Genomic DNA, 22,946 nt, shown 5'->3' with positions numbered 1-22,946 from the left:
AGGTGGCCAGCACCAGAACGAGAGGACACAGCCTCAAGCTGCGCCAGGGGAAATTTAGGCTCGAGGTGAGGAGAAAGTTCTTCACTGAGAGAGTGATTGGACACTGGAATGGGCTGCCTGGAGAGGTGGTGGAGTCGCTGTCCCTGAGGCTGTTCAAGGCAAGATTGGACGTGGCATTTGGTGTCATGGTCTAGCCTTGAGCTCTGTGGTAAAGGGTTGGACTTGATGATCTGTGAGGTCTCTTCCAACCCTGATAATACTGTGATACTGTGATACTGTGATATTATCAGGGCCATCAGTGGCACTCAAGTCCATCTAAATAGGTGGTGTGTGTCCACTCCATGGCTGTTATTTGTCTGCTCTGTCATTGTCAACTGCATAGGCTGGTTTAATTTTGAGATGTACTGTCAGCCCATATGATGCCGAAGAGGATCTGTTTTTTTGTACACAAGAAAAAATTAAATGCTTTCATTTGTAATGGTTGGAATTATTCCAGTCCCTGATGTTCCCCTGTCTCCTTCACATTCGGTCTTCTACATCTGCATTTGAGAGGCCATCTTTCTCCATTTTCTTTCTGCTTCCTTCAGAAACTCTAGATCACATCTTTACTTCCTTTGATATTTTTTGCAAATACACTATATTAAAATTTAAGTATTGTGGAAATATTAATACACAATGCACTTCCATGACATTTGAGCCTTTTGGTACTTTCAGTGACAAGAAGAGAATAGTAGGATTAGCACATCACAATTTTTCTAAATATTATCAGTAAGGGAATGTTAAGAGCACTATTTAAATTGAGCCAGATTCTAGAATCAGTTCAACAATGGAGTAATCCACTTTCCTCAGGATTCATACTTAGTCTGCCTGGGAGCTTGGTGAGACAGCTCTGTTCTAATTAACATTTTACTTACATTTCTGAGTGTTATTAACAAGATTTTTAAAAAATGTAATTTTTTTATAGCTGAAGTGAGTAAAAGGCATGACAGATATGCCATTTGCAATGTGCCGAATGTCCAGCATTCTGCATATTCTGAATACAGAGGTGAGTCTTAGGTGTACTGGAAAATCCCATCTTTGTAAAAAGGGATTTCTCTTACAAACTGCAGGTCAGCTGCTTTTCACGGAGTTCTTGCAAAGAAGGGCCAGCACCTGAAGCAGTATCAGAGCTGCTGCATGGATAAGATAGGCTGAAGCAGCTATGTCCCACATACGGGAAGGCATTTAAAATACCTATACTACTACATTCATACTAGCACTGCTATTCCACATCTTTTATATTGGATGTATTTTTTACTTAATTAGGCATAACATAAAGTTACAAAAAAACGGAAAGTAGCTAGTCTGAAGAGAATGGGGAGAGGAGAAGGAAGAATATGTGTATTGCAGGACTTTTTCAAGTCTTGAGTTAAAATGTTGAGCTCAGCCTCACCGTTTGAATAATGGCAAATGCAAGTGAATTATTTCCCCAAGATAGCAATCACGTGGCAGATCAGGAGATGCATCTTTTTGAGATGTTTCTGTGCAAATGGGAAAAAAGTACTTGACCCCACACTTTTCTCAGTATCAGCCAGGTAGTTTTCATAGACATATTATGAAAATGCAACTTCAGTTATTTCAGGCTTGGAATAAAGTATGCTGCTCTTATATCAATGATAGATACCAAGGAAAGAACAAGTTAAATTCCGAAGATATGTCTGTTGAAGGCTTTTAATTTATTTGCTAATTGTGTTCTTTTTGAAAGTAGATCCTTATTCAGGGAAGTAAAAAGTATTCCTAGCAGTCAAGAGTTTTTTCCTTCCACCAGTTTTCCCCTAATGTTTCCTGCCAGCATACATCTAGTAGTAGTTCTTAACTGAAGAATTGGTATTTGCAGGTCAAAGCGCAAGATAGATCTTTGAAACTGGTAATCTCAGGAGAGAGAATCCAAACTTTTGTTTTCACAATATCATCTGGGTGTGGCTTCCAGAAGGCAAATCTTAAGGACAAAAAATATTGTATCTGGAGTCATGAACTGTGCTTTCAGAAATCCTTTGTAGCTTTAGTACTGTTACTGGGAAATACCACCCCAGACAATCATTCAGTTCCTCCTTCATTAATAATCATATGGCTGTTAGTTTGCATGTTCAGGCTTAAAAAAGGAATTTCCGAAATAGGTTTGCAAGATCATGGAAAGATTAGGCACTATAGCAGACATATTTGTAATAGGACCTGTGGTAGTATCTTAATAGGAGAAAGTTTAGTGAAAGTTTGCACCTACTGTCCATTCTCAGATGAAGTGAGTGGGTGACCAGGACCAGAAGGATAATGACTGTCTAAAATAAATATTGGGAAGAGTTGTGTAACTGTCTAGCAAATTGTATGTATTACTAAGTTTTATTTTAATATGTTGACTGGAAGTGCAAAGTTCTTATTACATGGAATTTTCTTTATAGAGGTCAAGTTCCTGCTGAGGCGGAAGTGAACTACTTAGGAGTGGCGAAATCCCTGGAAATGTATGGAGTGGATCTTCATCCTGTTTATGTAAGCATTATTTAAATATTGTGAACTTGGAAGCAACAAAACCCAAATATAAATGTACTAATACAGAGGAGAGCATTACATAGTATAATTGCCACAGAATACATTGGAAGGAAACACCATGTGTAAGCTTTTAGAGTGTATTAACAGAGGAAGGGATTCAGCCATTTATACGTACAGAAGCTTAGTGGTTCTCAGGTGAAAGTCTGTGATTGCATTATACCTGTAGAAGACAATCAGTTTCACTCTGGAAAAAACAAGAAATTAGTGCAAGTGTCTGCCTTTTTTCCCTCTAATATTCATTGTGAAGGTTTTGCTAAACATCCAGATTACATTTCTAGCTTTTCCTCTGGTTTATCATGCAGTATTCAAGTTTCTTTGTTGCCTCAGTAGAACCCTTCACTTCTTATGTAGAATAGCATGTATTTTATGCTTGGATCCAAGTCATCACCTGGAGGCTATGTGCTCCTAATGGAAACATCATTCTGTCTTGTTTGAATAATTGTGCTTGTGGCAGGTTTTTCTTGAATGAAAGAAAATCAGAAATTCAGATCGGAAATTGTAATACAAATGGCTTACTGAGTTTCATGTCAGTACTTCATAAAATTACTTGAAAGAAAATACAGAATTCAGAAGATTAGGTCTATATTTCTCGCAGACATTGAAGTATTTTTATAATGCGCCCTGTGCTTTTTACTCATATCACATGCTCTGTGCCACTCCCATTCACAGAAAACAGGAGGAGTTACTATAGCAAGATTCAACATGATCCAACACAACTGTGTTAGATTAGGAGAGCTTGGAGTTTTATTTTCCTCTTGTAGCTTTTGCTGTGCAACGAGGTTACTGCCTGGGTAACGAAGGGTGAGTTTTAACATGCTCAAATCTAATCCAGGAATATTGGAAGCCTCCATTTGAGACTGAAGCTGGCCTCATGAAGAGATACAGTTTTTTTCCTTGCTTGATCATATTAAAAGCAGAAATAACTTTAGCAGTTACTGTGGAGTGCCGGCGGAGCTCACCAGGTGTACATGAGCTTTGCCTCATTGGTAGACATGAGATAGGCCCTTTATACCTTAAGTCTGTCTCACAGTTGACATTTTTTTACAGTTTGTGCTCTGCTGGTTTAAAGCTTGCAAATCACTTCCCCTAACTTCTTGCACTAAGTTTTACACTCTTTCAAATGTAGGACTCATCTAATTCTGGTTACTGACCACAAATTTAGGAGGTGGGGGCCTTCTGCTCAGGATTTTCATCCTGTTTTCTCTTAATGTGCTCTGCAATTTTGATACTGATATGGTTTCCTAGAGGAAGTGATGCATATGGCTATTTCTTGCATGTTGCTACGCATTCTGAATAAAAAAATGCTCTGAATCTCCCAAAGAGCTGTTTCATTTGTTAGTAGTACAAAGGGAATACAATTTTACAAAGGAAAAAGACAACTAAGGTTGTGGTGTATTGGTCAGAAAATTGCTACTTTCAGCTGAAAGTTAGAACATCTGTTTCATTCATGTCTGACTAAAGAGTTTAGTTCAGAGTTTGGGCTGTTTGACAAATAGCTGAAAAGAATTTCCTAAAAGAAGGTATTTTTGTTTTTCACAATGGTATTATGGAGTCTCCCACTGTCGCAGAGGGGTGTTCTGCTGCCTACGCCAATTTTGATGGAGGGGAGAAATTAATTGGTGTGAGGTAATATTCTATAAAAATATATATTTATTAAACTCAATATTCTGAACTCTTGTCACCCCCAACCACTTTATATTAATGTTAAAAAGATTCTACATGGTTATGAAAACATTCTAGGATAAATATCAACAATAACTTATGAATAACTAGCAAACATTCAAACTATAAACAGAGAGAGGACCTTCCCTGTGGCAAATACCATTTGGGGTCTATATGCTATTTTCCCAGCAGAGCAGGCCGAAAATTCTTTTCTGCACTATGGCAGAGACAATAGATATTGCAGAGGCATTAAAGCATTTACTCACAATTCTGATTAATCATCAATAATCACCCTCCGGGGCTACATAACAGCCTATGCCAGTGTCCAGACTTCAGGGGAGCTTTGACTGTGGACTTTGAAGCTGGAATCTTCCCGGCTTGAGGGGAAAGGATGAATCTTCCTGGCTTCTGGGGAGATGACAGTCTCTGATCTTGTTCTCCTAGCAATGGATGTGGTCTATTTGGACTTCAGCAAGGCCTTTGACACTGTGTCCCACAGCAAACTGCTGGCTAAGCTGTCAGCCCACGGCTTGGATGGCAACAATCTATGCTGGGTTAGGAACTGGCTGGAGGGCCGGACCCAGAGAGTGGTGGTGAATGGTGCCACATCCAGCTGGCGGCCAGTCACTAGCGGTGTCCCTCAGGGATCAGTGCTGGGCCCCATCCTCTTTAACATCTTCATAGATGATCTGGATGCGGGCATGGAGTCAGTCATCAGCAAGTTTGCAGATGACACTAAGCTGGGGGCAGATGTGGCTGGGTTGGAGGGCAGAAGGGCTCTGCAGCAGGACCTTGACCGCCTGGACAGATGGGCAGAGTCCAACAAGATGGCGTTCAATAGCTCCAAGTGCCGGGTGCTGCACTTTGGCCACAACAACCCCATGCAGAGATACAGGCTGGGGTCGGAGTGGCTAGAGAGCAGCCAGACAGAGAGGGATCTGGGGGTGGTGATTGATACTCTCCTGAACATGAGCCAACAGTGTGCCCAGGTGGCCAAGAGAGCCAGTGGCATCCTGGCCTGCATCAGGAATGGTGTGGTCAGCAGGAGCAGGGAGGTCATTCTACCCTTGTACTCTGCACTGGTTAGACCTCACCTTGAGTCCTGTGTTCAGTTCTGGGCCCCCCAGTTTAGGAGGGACATTGAGATGCTTGAGCGTGTCCAGAGAAGGGTGACGAGGCTGGTGAGAGGCCTTGAGCATAAGCCCTACGAGGAGAGGCTGAGGGAGCTGGGATTGTTTAGCCTGGAGAGGAGGAGGCTCAGGGGTGACCTTATTGCTGTCTACAACTACCTGAAGGGTGATTGTGGCCAGGACGAGGTTGCTCTCTTCTCTCAGGTGGCCAGCAGCAGAACGAGAGGACACAGCCTCAAGCTGTGCCTGGGGAGATTTAGGCTCGAGGTGAGGAGAAAGTTCTTCACTGAGAGAGTGATTGGAGACTGGAATGGGCTGCCTGGGGAGGTGGTGGAGTCGTTGTCCCTGGGGCTGTTCAAGGCAAGATTGGACGTGGCACTTGGTGCCATGGTCTAGCCTTGAGCTCTGTGGTAAAGGGTTGGACTTGATGATCTGTGAGGTCTCTTCCAACCCTGATAATACTGTGATACTCTTCCTTTGTGTTGCTGGCTTCTTCTGAATGCTCTCTCCAGGCATTCTTAGGCAGGATCTCAGGTGCATGAGAATGATGCCGTGCAGTCTGAGCATGGTTCTCATGCAGCTAGCAGGCCGATTGCATGCAGACAATTCAGAGTCTGCTTCCTGGTTAACTCAGCAGCAACAGTGCTTACCAGGCAATAATAGGCTGCAGGCATGCGAGGTGTGCACAGCTGCTCTGGAGTCTGTGCTCCATAAGTAAAGGCAGGCAATACAGGATCTGGTCCTGATAACACAGTGTCATGCAGGTGTGCACAGCTGGCTGGGAGAATATGAGTTCCACATCTATATAGGCAGGTTTAAGTGAGCTCTGCAAGTAAGTAGCATGAGCAGGGGCATCTGAGCACGTTGTTTACCTGTGCACCCCTATTTATTAAATGTGGGACAAGATTAATGGCTCTTTGGCCACTAGAATGACCAATCAGGTTGGCAGTCAGGCAAACCTTACCATAATAGGCAAAAGCCACTTGCCTGGACTTTCCCAAATACGGGAATCACATGGGCTTACACCAGGGAAGCACGAGCTGAGTGTCTGGGTGCTTACACAATGTGTTTACAAACAGGGGTCCTGGCAGACTAGACTTTGTGACACCAGGTCTGTTGTGCCTCTTTTATTCATTTAATGTGTTTACCTCTGGTTTGGACAGAAAAACATGTCCAGACATAAACAAGCCTATTTTCGGGCCTACAGGCCCTCCACAACACCCACTCTCCCTCACTGCCATTCTTTCCTGCCTTTTTTTGCCTAAAAATTCTTGTGTAGTTGTTTTCAACAGTAAGTCAAGTACTTTTTTCCCATTTGCACAGAAACAGTATGTTCAAGTTGGTCGTCAGGCTGACTTAATCACTAAAATTCACTGCTACAGTGATACATCTTGCAATTGTATGAATTACTTTTTTTATTTTCTAGGGTGAAAACAGATCTGAATATTTTTTAGGATTAACACCCATAGGAGTTGTTGTCTACAAGAATAAAAAGCAAGTAGGAAAATATTTATGGTATGTATTATTTAAATATGTAACCTGTTCTAAAACAATAAAAATATTGTGTAGAAATATGTAATTTGTGATATCTATTTTAAAGATTAATTTTATTGATAAAATGCCACAGTATACTCAAAATTCCTAATCTTTGTCTAGATTATACAGATTTTAAATTCCTTGGTAGTCCAAGCACAGAAAAAAATACCTTTACATTACTTATGTTGAAGCGTTGAAATACTGCTCATTTTTTGTTGGTAACTGGTGTGTTGCTGGGGAAAAAAAGGTGAATTCCTTTTGGTCTTTGTGTATACATGTATATATATATATATATATATATATGCATGTATTTGTGTTTTATTGCAAATTAAAATAAAGGCTCACGAAGTTTCATCTGTCTTTTTCTCTTAATATTACAGGCCTAGAATCACAAAAGTTCACTTCAAGGAAACACAGTTTGAACTTAGAGTCCTGGGAAAAGATGTGAGTTTTTATGTAAACCCAAAAAAAAAACAAAAAAAACACTTAGTAATCTCAGAACTAATGAAGTGGGGAATCTTGTGTATCTGTAAAAATCTAATTTATTGTATTGAAATTTACTGCAAGAAACCATGGAATTGAACTTGATTTTATTGGTAGTTACTGCAAGAAAATTATCTGCATTGTGTTCCTGATGATGTTTTGGACACAGGAGGCAACAACTTTAGCAGAATAGCCCTTAACCGGGTATTTTATAACAAGCTCATTTAGTTTTATGTTGTAAATTAGAGTAGACTGCCTCTGCTGTGCCTTGTTTGTAGTGTTACATAGTGCTTTTAAATTAAGCTAAACCTACAGGGAAAGCTAATATTGTCAAAATTTTAATGGAGTAAAACATGAAAAACTGTTAGGCACAAATGATTTTGTAGCTGGGGAAAAGAAGCAGCCACAGATCTTGCACCCATTTATCAGAGTTTAACTTCATTGTATTGTTAGACCATTTGAGAGAAAAAATGTGGTTGGTTCCAGTGAAGCAAGGACAGCAAGAGAAGAGGTTTTAAAATACAGTCAAGGGTAAAAAAAGAGAAAGATGTTTATCACTATGAAGCATGTGGGGCAGGAGTAGGTAGAATGTTGAGGATGGAGGGAAAATTATGAAGTTTAATAAATTAGTTTCAGTCTGTGATTTTTGGTATGTAGTTGAGTTATAAGCATATCTGGCTGAGTTATCCTTTTAAAAATATTTTTTACATCACTTTGAAATATGAGACTGAAAGTTTGTAGTTCTGAAGAAGTATTAACCTGCTGACAGTATCCCCCTTTACTGATTATCTGTTTACATTCATTTATTTACGGAGTAGTTGTTAGTCTCTGCAATTTTTCCATGAATCCATTTTGTACATTCAGTACATTCTGAGAAGTAGAAGTGTACCCCTGACTGGTTGTCTTGTTTATATTGTGACAGTATGTCTTGTGCTGATGTATTGGCAAGTTCTACTTCTGTTACTCCCCAGTGGTTTGTTTCTGTCTGGTGTGATGATTTATGGGAAGTCTATTTCTCATGGTATGTTTGTTTGGTATGTAGAGTCATTTGACGACTGGAGGAAAGTTAGGAAAACTTAATGTTTTGTGTGAAGGATATCTATTCATGTGTGAACAAGTCCAAGTTTGACTTAGAGTGAATTGAAGTGATGCTGCAGTTTCTCTTTCATGCCACATATGTATAGATTTTATCTGACCCATGTGAAATTACAAAAGTTTAGCAAGTGTTACAAAGAGGAAATTAATTAATGCAAGATGGTATTTTTTCCAAAATTAATATTGTTTATTAATTTTGATATTCAGAACTCTTGCTACCCCTGATCACTGATTTTAATAATATTACTCAAGTTCTTATACAGTCGTGAAAATATTCGATAGATAATATCTAGATCTAGTAATAACCAGCAAAATATATAAACACTAATTGAACTGGAAGATTCCTGTGGTCAAATGCCACGTCTCCACTAGATGGACTCAAGGAGCTCTTTCTGCTTATGGCAGAAAGCAATGGGAGAATTACGAAGAGGCTTTTAAGTATTTACTCAGAAAATTATTATTACTTGATTTGCAGGGCTAGCCACAGACCCAGACAGTGGTCAGATGCTTTCAGGGAAACACTGTCTTGTTGGCCACTGAGACTTGATTCTTCCCAGGCTTCTGGGGAAAGGAGGCAGACAGTCTCTGGCCTTGTCTCCTGGCTCCTCTGGATGATCTGTGTATCTCCAGGACTTCTAGCCTTAGCAGGAGACTTTCAGATGCAGGCAAGATGTCTTGCTATGTGCAGTCTCAGCACAATGTCACACTGGCTGTGCAGGCTGGTCATGTGAAGGCATTTAGAGTCTGCTCCTGGTAAACTCCTAACAGTGGAGTTTCCAGCAAACAATAAAGCAGCAGGCAATGGCAGGCACAAATATAATGGCAGAGCATGGCAGAGCACAACAGAGCACATTGTTTACCTGTGTATCTCTTTTCATCAATCTGAGCCAAGATTTATTGCCCTATGAACACAGAATAACCAATCAGAGTGGCAGTTAGCCAAACCTTACCATATTAGACAAAGCCATAGGCTTGCATTACCTAAATTTGGGAAAAGCACAGGCCTTGCACAAGGCATGCACAAGCTAAGTGTGTGTACCTTGTTTACTATAGGACCAAGACAAGTGTGGCCAGAGTCCTTAGTCTTAGTAGCTCCAGGTTCTTTTGTCTTCTTTTCCTGTTCTTGCTTCTCTCATGTAGCAAAATAACATGCCTGGGCAAGCCAGGACACATATAAGCCTATTTTGGGCCTACCATGACAGCAAGTTAAGCAAAAAAACTGGGAATGTGCTTATGTTGAGTCTGTGAGTGTTGATGGCTGGTAATTGGTTGCTATTGTGATATTAAGGCAAGCACTTTGACAGTATTCTAGTAGTATCAAGTCTCAGCAAATACTTCTAGAAAATTGTTCAAGAGAATAGTAACTGCAAGGGTATGTACCACCGTTAAATTCTCATTTGAAATGTTTCTACAGTGCTTCCTATCCTAAGAAGATCAGGAAAAGCCAAAACGTCTCAGAAAAATGTTCTCTCCCTACTTTTTCCCCCTAGAATTCTGGTGGTGTTACTTTGAACAAAATTATGTGTTAGAGTAGGTAAATGGTAGTCTTGGTTTCTGGATTAAAGCTGTCACAACAGTTTATGTTGCTCTACTCCAAGGGGAGGAAGAGCTCATCAGTGTACTTATGTGACTGTATTCCAGTGCTCCTCAAAAACTTAATTCACATTTTTTTTTATTCCTCTCTCTCTATCTTTTTTTTTTTTTTTTTTTTTTTTTTAATAAATGGTAGCACTTTGATCTTTGGTGTAGGACATGAATTTTTAATATATTGCAGGAGAGCAAACATGCCACCTGTATTTCATCTGCTCCTGCAGTCTCACTTGATGGGCCAGGGTAATGATACGCTGCTTGTTTCAGTGTTATACCAAGCCTGGAAGGCGTTACATGTTTGCAGTTAGTGGAGAGTACCCAAAAAAGGATTCAGGGAGAGAAGGAATAACAGAGACATTCGTGTGTCTTAGATGGCATATACCAAAGAGCTAACATCATGAATAGGAAGAGCAAATTATTTCTGATTGTATTGATTACTTTGTGTGAATTATGTTTTCCATGTTGTAGTGAAAACTCTGTACAGGTTGGACTTTCAGATACTTTCCATGTATCTAGTCACCTTTATTCACACTGAGAAGCATCTTCCACAAGTACACCTACTTGTTAAGAGGAATCTTTTGTTACTTCTGGTATTGATTAAGTTCTAGTCTTTCCCTGCACAAAGTTCCTTGTGATAAGTTCTTTGTTCACCTTTTCAATTAATTTGACATTCTTTTCAAATCCACCACAAAAATTTGAAGGTATACTTCCATCCTGATGACCTTGACAGATGGGAGACATTGCAATTGAAATATCTGGGGTCCATGTCCTTAGGCTACCTAAAAAATACACTGTGGTGTTGGCTGCTGTATTTGTTGTGTATGTTGTTTCACTTTGCAGAAACTTGATGAGATGATATTTAACGCTTACTGTAGTATGATAAATGTGCTTCACCTTTTCTCCTTTATAGTGTAACCTCTTGTACTTGTTCATGTGTCTTCCATGAGAACTTTTCCTGTATATTGTGTAGGGTTAACACTCCAGGGGGAGTAACCCTGAACCTGACCTGAGGGGTCTTGACACCTCCCCAGGAGTGGGTCTGAGCACCACCAGGTGATGGTTAGCCCACTCCCCCTCTTCCTGTCCCATAAAAGAAAGGGGCCTTCCAGTTTATCTCACTCTCTGCATTTTTCCTTGCATACCACGAGGCAGACAAAGCCACCATCACAAACTCGGGTTGTATTTATACATTTTGTATTTTGCTATTTTCCCTTCCCTATCCTTTGTAAACTTCCCTACCTCAGATACCTCTTCTAAGTTATTGTTAAACCTTTCCTTTTACCTTCCAAATTGAGTGAGATTGATTTATTTCGGTGTGCTTAACGTTTCCTCTCTACTTCTAACTCCTTTCTTTTTTTGGGAAGGGAGGGAGGAGAGGGAAGGGCACTTTACAAATTGTTATTGGTTCTATCAAATTCATTAGAGTCTCTGAGAATTTAAATTAGAACCGAGACATATATTTAACTTTTTCTGGAGTACCTGTTGCTATTGTGTACAAGCATGACCATCAGTATTTTAGGTTTATCTTTCACTACTTTGCTTGTATTACATGTTTCCTCCCTGAGGGTATTGCTATTGTCTCTTCATAAATAAAATTCTCCACTTAAGATTTGACATTTATGACTAATGCTGTCACATGAGACTAATTACCTGACTCATAGAAACTCTTTTTCTGTGGTGCTAATCATCGAATCAGTATTTCGTTGTCCCTCAAGTAGACCTATGATGTGAATTCTGAACTAGAAACATGTTAGGCTTTAATTGGAACCTGTAAGTATCAGCATAAAAATTAGATGTCAAGATTCCATGAACACAACAATCACAAAGAATTTTTGTGGATTAGAAAAGAATATGCAGGTTCCCTGAAGAAAATGGAAAGATCCATCTGATACCTGTGCACAATTCCTGGTAACATAGATGTCTGTCAAATAACCTTGCTGGAAACAATCCAGCAATACATGTTGCTGCCAAAGCCTTCCCAGCTACCAATGCAGCAAAAGAGAGCCTATTCACAACGTGTGCACACTGTGTGAGACAGAGCGCACAGCATGCGTCCTGTGCTTTTGCCACATGAGGAACACAGCTTGCTTCCTAGCTTTCAACCAAGTAAAATGGAACATAATAGAGAAAAACATGCTTTGGTAGATTGTGTATACTGGGAACATAAATGTGATAATATGTAGGAGTGAGAGATGGGGTTTTTTGGCCTATAAGTACCAGTACTTTTGTGCGGTTCCCCACAGACTCATGCTGTTTTCTGTAACAATGTCTTTTACTTTGTTTGGACTGTGTCTAAATATGCAAGTGAATAATTTCACTCCTTCAGAGTTTATGCAAAGTATCTGTACTAGTTAACTTTTTGTGTCTGTCTTTTACTAAACCAGAAAGCACTGAACATGTGAAATACTTGCTTTCACTGTTTTTTCTTGTAAGAGAAGAGTCTTTTGAAAGTTTGAATTTTTAGTTTCAAAGGGATTTTGTAAACTGTGTTCTTTCAAGAGTGCATTTAAAAATAATTCATACATTAAGATGTGCCTTACTCTGCAGTCCTGCTTACTCGTATGAAGAGGCCATGTTCACCTGAATTGGTATGGTGAAGTTGGTAAAGGCAGTTTTCAGGAGCTGTACCAACTACTGATATGTGTTGGATAGACACCAGGGCAATCCCAAAGTCTACAATGCTACCCATTCTGATGGCTGAATTTGATTTTTGTGTTCTTTTAAATAGACTCAAGAAACCCTGTAAATATGCCACTTTTCTTAGCCAGCTTTTATAAATATCAGAAGTCTGAAAAGCAATATGCTATATTCCATTTTGAGTTATAAGTTGTGTCAGAAACTTTTAGTTTGATTCAGTCCTCTTGGAAATATTGAGCAAGGTTTGAAGAGATACTCCTCCCATTTGGAAGTTCAGTTTAGTTTGGATTTCAATTCCAGACAAAAATATATTTTTTATCTTTATGACAGTTTAAGAATTACAGTTACTTCTGTATCATTTTTGTTTGTATTTGCTTAAGCCAGAGTGATAGTGTATGGTAGAGATGAGCAAGCACGGTAATGTTAATACATCATATAAAGCAGTTTTAGCTTCTTTTGGTTAGCTGGGGATTTTCTTGGCTTAAACACTTCCAGATACCTTAGCAGGATTGTGAGAAATGACCTCGGGTTGCATCAGGAGAGGTTTAGATTGACTTTTAGGAAACATTTCTTTACTGAAAGGGTGGTCTAGCACTGGAACAAGGGAGATGGTGGAGTCACCATTCATGGAAGTGTTAAAAAAAATGTGTAGATGTGGAATTCTGGGACATGGTTTAAGTCAATGGTTGGACTTAAGTTGATCTTGGAGGTCATTTTCAAATGAAACCATTCTATTATCAAAAACTGCATAGCAAAATATACAGTAACTAAAATTTCTGAAGGACAACTATGGTTTACATTCTTCCATAAACTTAAATTCATTGCCATTAAGGTGTTAATGTCAGCTTTTTGTGTGTGTGTGTGTAATTTGTTCTTTAGTTTTTTTGTTGTTTTGTTTTTTGTTTGTTTGTTTGGGTTTTTTAAAATATAATTAGTATATTATAAGGCTGAGATATTTGTTTCAGTCTTGACATGCTTTATGCAAACTGGCACAGCATTAGTAATTTAAATTTCTGACTTATGTAATGTTCTTAAAAATTGACCCTGTGTATTTTGTGTAACCACTAATAATGCATTGACTGTTATATAAGCTCTATTTACATAAATAAATACATAAAGCTTTATTTACATAAATATAAAAAGCCCAGAGGAAGCAGTAGTTTCCGATCTAGTGTTAATTTTTCTGTTAGATGTGTATTATTTATTCATGCAGTGTGCTCTCAAGCAATATTCCTCATTGTGTTGTATTAATACTGATTACAGCTAGAAAGAGAGCTGCCTTATAAATTATGGCAGCTAAAGCCTGGCTTGAATAATGAATTTTCAGAATGTTTTTGACTTGTGGATGGATGCTCCATAGAATAACTCTACTGACTCCCTCTTGCTTTTGGAGTTTGTGATGATGTGGGCTCTTACCCGCCCCCCCCCACACTTTTGTAATTGCCCCAGCTAACTCAGACGGCCTCTGGGAATATAAATGAACCTGTTTATTTTACAGCAGCAAATATACAGGCAGCTATTTACAGTATATACAGTTATATACAGAAATGTACAAAGGATAAACAATACCGAAACACAACTCCCCTCCCAGAAACCTGAGTCCCCAGGAGGGGCTCTCAAACCACCCCAACACCTCCCCCTGCCCTCTCAACCTTACCACAGTTCTCAGGAAGAAGAGAGGTGCAGCCAAGAGGTTAGGGAACAAGGTTAGTGGGAGCAAGGTTAATGAGATGTGACTAGGTCTGAAGGCAAAGGCAGAAGTGAAAGACAAAATGGAGAATGTTTTACTTCTTCTTCCCAGAGTTCTCAGTGTGACTGTGAGCGAAGGAGACACAATTGTTTTTCATTTCACTGCCTGTTATCTAGTTCTTTTACCAAAACATCCCAGCTTGCTTCAAAATATAACAGTCCACCCCTTGTCTACTTTGCTCAGAGTATCGCTGAGAATTATCCAATCTAATCTAAACCAATATTTACACTAAAACAATATATACAAGTTCAGTTCACACTTCAATCAGATGTAGGTGATTCAAAAGCTCAGAACAGGGACTCCCAGGTGACATTGGGTTTGTGCTCACATACTGTAGATTCTCTCGTAGATTCTTCCAGTGTTGGGCGCTGATGTTACCTAGAACAGAAAACTCCTAACAACTTGTATTATACACTCTGAACTTAAACTCTCTCAGCTAACGTTAGATTTCTCTGTGGAATACACTGAATTTCACCATTCTCCTGCATTACCCAGTATGTATGACCAGGACCTTCAGCAGAAACCACCCCTTGGACAGGTTTCCCTTCGCCCGAAGGAGAAAATACCCAAACAGTTTTCTCTAACAGATTCTTTTCATGTACAACAGGAGCTTTATCACCGTCTGCTGTTTGGACCAAATCTGATTGTGCAGGTCCTGCTCTGTTTACTGAACCTCTACTATTTACCAACCAGGTAGCTTGTGCTAAATGTTTGTCCCAGTTTTTCATAGTTCCATCCCCCATGGCTTTTAGGGTGGTTTTCAGCAAACCGTTGTATCGTTCAATCTTCCCTGAAGCTGGTGCATAGTAGGGTATATGATAGATCCATTCAGTACCATGCTCTTTGGCCCAGTTTTTCACAAGATTCTTCCTGAAATGAGTACCATTGTGTGACTCCATTCTCACTGGAGTTCCATGTCTCCACAAGATCTGTCTCTCCAAGCCAAGAATGGTGTTACGTGCAGTTGCATGTGGAACTGGATAGGTTTCCAACCATCCAGTGCTGGCTTCCACCATCGTCAGCACATACAGCTTGCCAGAACGAGATCGAGGTAAAGTGATATAGTCAATCTGCCAGGCTTCACCATACTTGTACTTTGACCATCTCTCACCATACCATAAGGGCTTGATTTGCTTAGCCTGCTTAATAGCAGCACAAATGTCAAAGTCATAGATGACTTGGGCGATAGCGCCCATGGACAAGTCAATTGACCTATCGCGAGCCCATCGGTATGTTGCATCTCTGCCTTGATGTCCAGATGAGTCATGGGCCCACCGAGCTAAAAACAGTTCACCTCGGTGTTTCCAATCAAGGTCAATGTCAAGATCAGAGTTGGTATCAACTTGAGCAATCTTAGCAGCTTGATCTGCCCTCTGGTTATGTTGATGTTCCTCAGTAGCTCTGCTCTTAGGCATGTGTGCGTCTACGTGCCGCACCTTCACAGGAGTTCTCTCCAGCCGTGCATCAATGTCCTGCCATAGATCAGCATACCAAATAGGCTTTCCTTTCCTCTGCCAACCATTCTTCTTCCAGTCCTTTAGCCAACCCATAGAGAATTGGCTACCATCCACGAGTCGGTGTAGAGGTAAAGGATAGGCCAATTCTCACGTTCAGCCACATCAAGAGCAAGTTGAACAGCTTTTACCTTACAAACTGACTGGATTCTCCTTCTCCATCTTTCGTTTCGGTAACTCTCCTAGTTGGACTCCAAACCGCTGACTTCCATATTCGCTTGTTCTCAACAAGACGACAGGAACCATCTGTGAACAAAACATAGTTCTTTTCCTGATCAGAGAGATCACCATAGGGAGGAGCTTCCTCAGCACGGGTTATTTTCTCCTCTGGAGGTTTGGTACAGTCTGTGCCTTCTGGCCAGTTGGTGATCACCTCCACCAGACCAGGTCGATCAAGATTACCCATTCGTGCTCATTGGGTTATCAAAGCCATCCATTTAGACCAGGTTGCATCTGTGGCATGATGCGGAGCTGAACATTTGCCTTTGAACATCCAGTTAAGAACTGGCAGTCTAGGAGCTAAAAACAATTGTGACTCAGTTCCAATCACTTCAGAATCTGCTTTCACCCCTTCATAGGCTGCTAGTATCTCTTTCTCAGTTGCAGTATAATTTGACTCTGAACCTCTGTAACAATGTCCCCAGAAACCAAGTGGACGACCACGTGTCTCATTTGGAGCTCTCTGCCAAAGACTCCAAGTTGGACCATTTTCACTGGCAGCTGTGCACAGAATGTTCTTAATGTCCGGACCAGATCTCACAGGTCCCAAGCCCACTGCATGGACTATTTCTCGCTTGATCTGATCAAAGGCTGCTTGTTGTTCAAGTCCCCACTTGAAATTGTTTCTCTTACAAGTCACATAGTGCAGAGGTTTGACAATCTGACTGAAACCAGGAATGTGTAGTCTCCAAAATCCCACCACACCAAGAAAAGAAAGCGTGTCCTTCTTACTGGTGGGAACGGCCATGGTAGGGACTTTGTTAATCACATCCTGAGCAATGTAACGGTGACCATCTTGCCACCGCACTCCCAGAAACTGAATTTCTTTGGCAGGTCCTTTGACCTTGTCTCTCTTAATGGCAAAACCTGCTTGCAACAGAATGTCAATGATTTTGTTACCTTTCTCGAAGACTTCCTCAACAGTTTGGCCCCACACAATGATGTCATCGATGTACTGGATGTGCTCTGGAGCTTTACCTTTCTCCAGTGCATTGTGAATGACTGAGTGACAGATGGTTGAGCTGTGTTTCCACCCCTGAGGCAAACAGTTGAACTGATACTGGATTCCTCTCCAGGTGAATGCAAACTGAGGCCTACACTCCTTTGCTATGGGAATAGAGAAGAAAGCATTAGCAATGTCTATGGTTGCATACCATTCAGCCTCCTTCGATTCCAGCTCGTAGTGGAGTTCCAGCATGTCTGGCACAGCTGCGCTCATGGGTGGCGTCACCTCGTTGAGGGCACGAAAGTCAACTGTTCGTCTCCAGTCGCCCGTAGGTTTACGCACAGGCCAGATGGGACTGTTGAAAGGTGAATGAGCTTTCTCAGTGACAGCCTGATCCTCCAATTGACGAATCAGCTGATGAATGGGCAACAAAGAGTCACGGTTACTTCTGTACTGCCTATGATGAACAGTTTGAGTTGCAATTGGCACTTCCAGATCCTCTATGTCATGTTGTCCCACAACTGCAGATTCATCAGAAAGTTCAGGTCTAATAGACAATTTCAATTTACCATCCTCAATCTCTACAGATGCTATTCCAAAAGCCCATTTGTGACCCTTAGGATCTTTGAAACAACCTTGTCTCAAAAAGTCAGTTCCCAAAATGCAAGGCCCATCAGGAACAGTTACAATAGTATGTTTCTTCCACTCTTTACCAGTTAAACTGATCTCAGCCTGCAACTTAGTTAACTCTTGAGATCCACCAGTGATTCCAAGAATAGATATGGACTCTGTCCCCTTGCAATTTGATGGCAACAAAGTACACCGAGCACCTGTGTCAACTAAAGCCCTGTATTTCCGAACTTTTGAACTGCCAGGCCACCTAATGAATACATTCCAATAGATTTGGTTCTCTCCACTATCCCTTTCCTTCTCCTGGCTGGAGGCAGGGCACCCCTAATGCTGAACATGGCATGTGGGGTGTACACAATGATTGGTGTTGTTGTGAGAGGAATTGCAACTGTTGGAACAATTGCAGTTGCTCTCGGGAGCTGAAGAAGTGACAGCTACTTTCCTGGCATTGTTGCCTCTGTTCCTGCCACTCTGCAGATCCCTGACCCTCTTTGAAAGAGCTGAAGTAGGTTTACCATCCCATTTGTTCATGTTCTCACCATATGTGTCACACAGAAGTATCCACAGTGACGCATGTGATTGCTGCTGTCTGGGTGGAATTTGTCTCCTCCTGGGCTGGAATTGCCTTGCAGGACGTGGGCGTCTGTTCCTAATGGCAGAAACATGCACCCATTCAGATGATGCAGGGATGGTATCCTTTACCAGATTGGAAATTGAGGTTGTAAGATCCTCGTTCAGTTCTTTCATAGTATTCTCAAAACCATCTTTCATGCCCTTTATTTCAGAAGTCATAGTTTGTATGGCAGAGATTAGGCCAGAATGTGACAAGCTGTCCTCTGTCTGCCTGAGCTGGTCAGTGAATTCACCAAGAGTGAAAGATCTTCCATTATCACTCCTTGCTAGAAATTTACTGGCCGAGATGTTAACATAGGATGAAGGAGCAAGCTTAATCAGCTTCTTCACGAGACCTGTTCCAAGAGGAATATCATCAGGCTCATGTGTGCCATGATCTACATAAAGCACTTCCTTCACAGCAATCTCCTTCAGAAGCTTAATTCCCTGCTCAATGGTGCTCCACTTCTTGGCAGCCCATGGCAAATCATCTCGGGAAGGATATCTCATAGCCACAGCCAACAGAAGGCGTGTCCACAAGCTAACCCTACCAAGAGGACTTGCTAGGTATTTGTCCACACCACTCTCCTTAGTGAGTGGTCCCAGCTGCTTGGCAGACTTGTCTCCTACCTGCAGGGCATTAGCACCAATGCCACGGCATCTCACTAGCCAGCTTAGGATTGGCTCACCTGATTGCCTTGAGTATTCCTTCCTAACTTCCCTGACCTCTCTGAGTGGATCCTTGGAGCCCTGGATGTCATCTTCCTCCTCTTCCTGTTGTTGATCTGGTGGTACTGGGCCTAACAGAACCTTCCTCATAGCACTCCTAAACTCATTGGAACCATCCTCTCTCTTGGCAGCCTCTCATTTGAGTATTGTTGTCTCAGCACATTTGCGAGGTCTCGCAGACTAACTGCCTCCTCTTCCTTCTCTTGCTGATCACCAGAGGACCCCTCTCTTACATCCTCCTGTTAACCACACTTTGTCTTAGCTTTTGCCTTAGTAGGTGCCAGAAGGGCCTGAGCAGCAGCTGACTTGGACGTGTCTGCTAGAGAGTTTGAATCATTAGGGGTCTGACTTGGAGCTTGTGAGTTCAAATCTGCCTTAGATTTAGCAGGGCTCTGATTCTGGTCTGCTTGCTGGGGATTCGAACTGGCTGAGCTGGTCTTATCAGTGTTGCTAGGAACATTCTGATTTTGGGCCTGAACTCCTGGGACTCCTGCCAAACTCTGCCCGTTGTTATTGTTATCATTATTGTTTACATTCCTGGCGAAAACATTGGCCGATTCCCCAGAATCTGGAGAAGGAGGGGCAGAGGCTGGCAGGGGAGAATGAATTTGAGACACTGAGTTGCTTACTCTCAAAACAGATCCCTTTTCAGCTTTCAATTTTGGCACTACATTTGAATTTTTCACACATAGTGCAAAAATTAATATGAAAATTAAAATCATAAGACATACATTAAAAATTGAGAGGATTAAAACAGTTTTACACGCGCAATTTCCTGAACAAACATCTGGAATCCGAGTCTTAGGCTGAATCATTCTCATTAGCGCAGTGTTTAAAGCAGAATTTCTATTGATTGTAGCAATGTGATACTGTGATACTGTGATTATTGATAAGTGCTCCTGTAATTTTACTGGTAAGATTTTCAGTGACATTAAAACCAGCATAACCAAGAACCCCAGCTCCAGAACATATCTGAGACTTTGGCTTTAGCCTTCTTATAAGCTAAATCAATAAAATAAGCAACAATTCGATCTTTTATCCAACTAAATGCCAAGAAAACAAAACCAGACCAGAGTAATGCCCCAACCACATACAATAGCTGCTTAACTAGCTTCATTTTTATTCGCAGAGCTAATTACCAGTCACTCAAATAAATTTAGCCCCACGTTGGGAAAGCCTATAGAAAATGTGATGCTTTGGGCTCTTACCCACCCCCCACACTTTTGTAATTGCCCCAGCTAACTCAGAAGGGACTCCAGGAATATAAATGAAGCTATTTATTTTACAGCAGCAAATATACAAGCAGCTATTTACAATATATACAGTTATATACAGAAATATACAAAGGATAAACAATACAGAAACACAACTCCCCTCCCAGAAACCTGAGTCCCCAGGAGGGGCTCTCAAACCAACCCAACACCTTCCCCAGCCCCTCTCAACCTTACCCCAGTTCCCAGGAAGAATAGAGGTGCAGCCAAGAGGTTAAGAAGGAAGGTTAGTGGCAGTGGGGTTAAGGAGATGTGGCTAGGTCTGAAGACAAAGGCAGAAAAAAAAGACAAAATGGAGAATGTTTACTTCTTCTTCCCAGAGTTCTCAGCGTGACTGTGAGAGGAGTTGACACAACCATGTTTTCCTTTTCACTGCCCATTATCTAGTTCTTTTACCAAAACATTCCAGCTTGCTTCAAACTAGCACAGCCTTTTCTTGAGCATATCCTGTCTGGGCACAGAGCTGCCTAAGTGCAAAACAGATCTGAGCTTGAAAGCTATGTAATCATGCTGGCATGGAACAGCAAGCTGGTAACTCTTTGTAAAGGGCAATGTGGGCACTCCTAAACTTGTATGTCAGCTCCAGCAGTTCCAAGGTATTTTGTGGTTAGGTAAAGCCATACTCTCTCAGAGTTTTCTCCGTTGAAGGTATTGGTAACATGCTTTGAGTCTTGCAGTTAAGTGTGCATGATGAGGCTGTGGTGGAGTGCTCTACTATAGTGTGGTATTTAGCAGAGATGGCCCTGCCAAATCAGTCTTCTAGCCAATTTGAGAGGCAGCATAAACCAGGTAAGGTCTGTGGCCACATGCTTAAGTGCCCATCTGTTTTGTAAGTTTGTAGAACAGTCAAGATATATACACTGTGGTAGTCTCTGCTCCCATGGGTAAAATGTTCCTAAGGCTATGGCAACATAGCTTTAGCATGCTCTGGAAATTGCAAAACAAGCATTTAAAAGAATAGAAGTATTTTTAATTTGTCCTCACAGTTTTGTAGAGTCTTGCCTTTTTTTTTAGAATTGGGACAAGGTTTTCAAAGAGTTCAACAGATACTGCTGTAAGGGTTATGTCTGTGCTTTTGCAGCCTCTAGCCATATTGTTGTGCTCCCTCTCTTTCTGGTGTAGGTAACAACTGTGAGCAAAAGTCACTATGCAGAAATAAGTGGTTTTCTTCTTGTCTGGTGAGTGCAGCTAGCTTCCTTAAAAACTAGATGTCATGTTACAGGTAAGAGCCTGACATCGGCATGTCTCAAAGGCTTTGAACTCTGACTGGAACTGTTTGACAAAATTAACGTATTTTCTGGTGCCCCAGTGTGGACTTGCACTGACACTGGTTCATAAAGTTAAAATAATAGGTAGGTTTAATTGATTAAGGAGAGATACACAGTGTCACGGAGGGGATATTCTGCCACCTACGCCAGTAGTGGCGGAGGGGAGAAATTAATTGGCGCGAGGTAATATTCTATAAAAATGTATATTTATTAGCTTCAACATTCTGAACTCTCACCACCCCCAACCACTGTATTTTAATATTAAAAGGATCTACACAGTTATGAAAGACATTCTAGGAATAATATCAAATGATAACTTATTAAGAACTAGCAAACAATTCAAACTATAAACAGAGGAATTTCTCCACGGCAATACCACTTGCAGTCAATACACTGCTTGCCCAGCAGGTGGGCTGAAAGCTCTTTCTGCTCTGTGGCAGGAGGCAATAGAAATTACAGAGGCATTAAAGCATTTACTCACAAATTCTTATGAATTATCAATCACCCTCCAGGGCTACGTCACAGCCTATACTAGTGTCCAAACTTCAGGGGAGTCTTTGCCCATGGACTTTGAGGCTGGAATCCTCCTGGCTTTAGGGGAAAGGGAATCCTCCCTGCTTCTGGGGAAAGGACAGTCTCTCTTGTTCTCCTGGCAAAGAATGCAATCTCTACCCTTGTCTCCTGGCTTCTTCTGGATGCTCTGTCCAGGGCTTCTTAGCCAGGACCTCAGGTGCTGAAGGAGTACAATGCCGTTCAGTCTGAGTACGGTCTCATGCTGGCCAGCAGGCTGATCGCGTGCAGACAAGTGGGGTCTGCTCCTGGTAACTCAGTGGCAATAGCACGCACCAGGCAATAATAAGGCAGCAGGCGTGCAATAGGGTGCACAGCTGCACGGGAGTCTGAGCTCTGTAGAGAATAACAGGCAATACAGGATCTAGTCCTGATAACTCACCACAGTGGTGTGCAGGTGTGCACGGCTGGCTGGGAGACTATAGGAGATTCTGTCTCTGTGAATAGATGCACTGCGGGTGGGTATGCAGGCGGGCATAAACAAAAAGCAGTGCTGGTGAGTCTAAGCCTACTAATGAGCGAGTGAGCACTTTGTTTACCTGTGTGCCTCTATTTATCAAATGTGGACTGAGATTAATGGCCCTTTGGACACTAGAAAGACCAATCAGCTTTTGGCAGTCAGCCAAACATATCATAATAGGCAAAAGCCACAGGCCTGGACGTCCCAAATATGGGGATAGTATGGACTGGTTGCATGGGCTTACACAACCATGTTTACACA

At 41.4% G+C, this 22,946-nt stretch overlaps 1 protein-coding gene across 1 annotated transcript in view; it reads left to right on the top strand.

The window, feature by feature from the left end:
• EPB41L4A (erythrocyte membrane protein band 4.1 like 4A) overlaps positions 1-22,946 on the top strand; it is a 202,396-nt gene that overhangs the window by 101,273 nt on the left and 78,177 nt on the right. Inside the window, 3 exon segments of the mRNA XM_064140738.1 lie at positions 2,436-2,523; positions 6,802-6,890; positions 7,292-7,355. Coding sequence (XP_063996808.1) covers positions 2,436-2,523; positions 6,802-6,890; positions 7,292-7,355 — 241 coding nt within the window.

Source organism: Pogoniulus pusillus, chromosome Z, assembly GCF_015220805.1.
Source record: "Pogoniulus pusillus isolate bPogPus1 chromosome Z, bPogPus1.pri, whole genome shotgun sequence".
Classification (NCBI taxonomy): domain Eukaryota; kingdom Metazoa; phylum Chordata; class Aves; order Piciformes; family Lybiidae; genus Pogoniulus; species Pogoniulus pusillus.
This window is presented reverse-complemented; position numbering and strand designations above follow the sequence as displayed.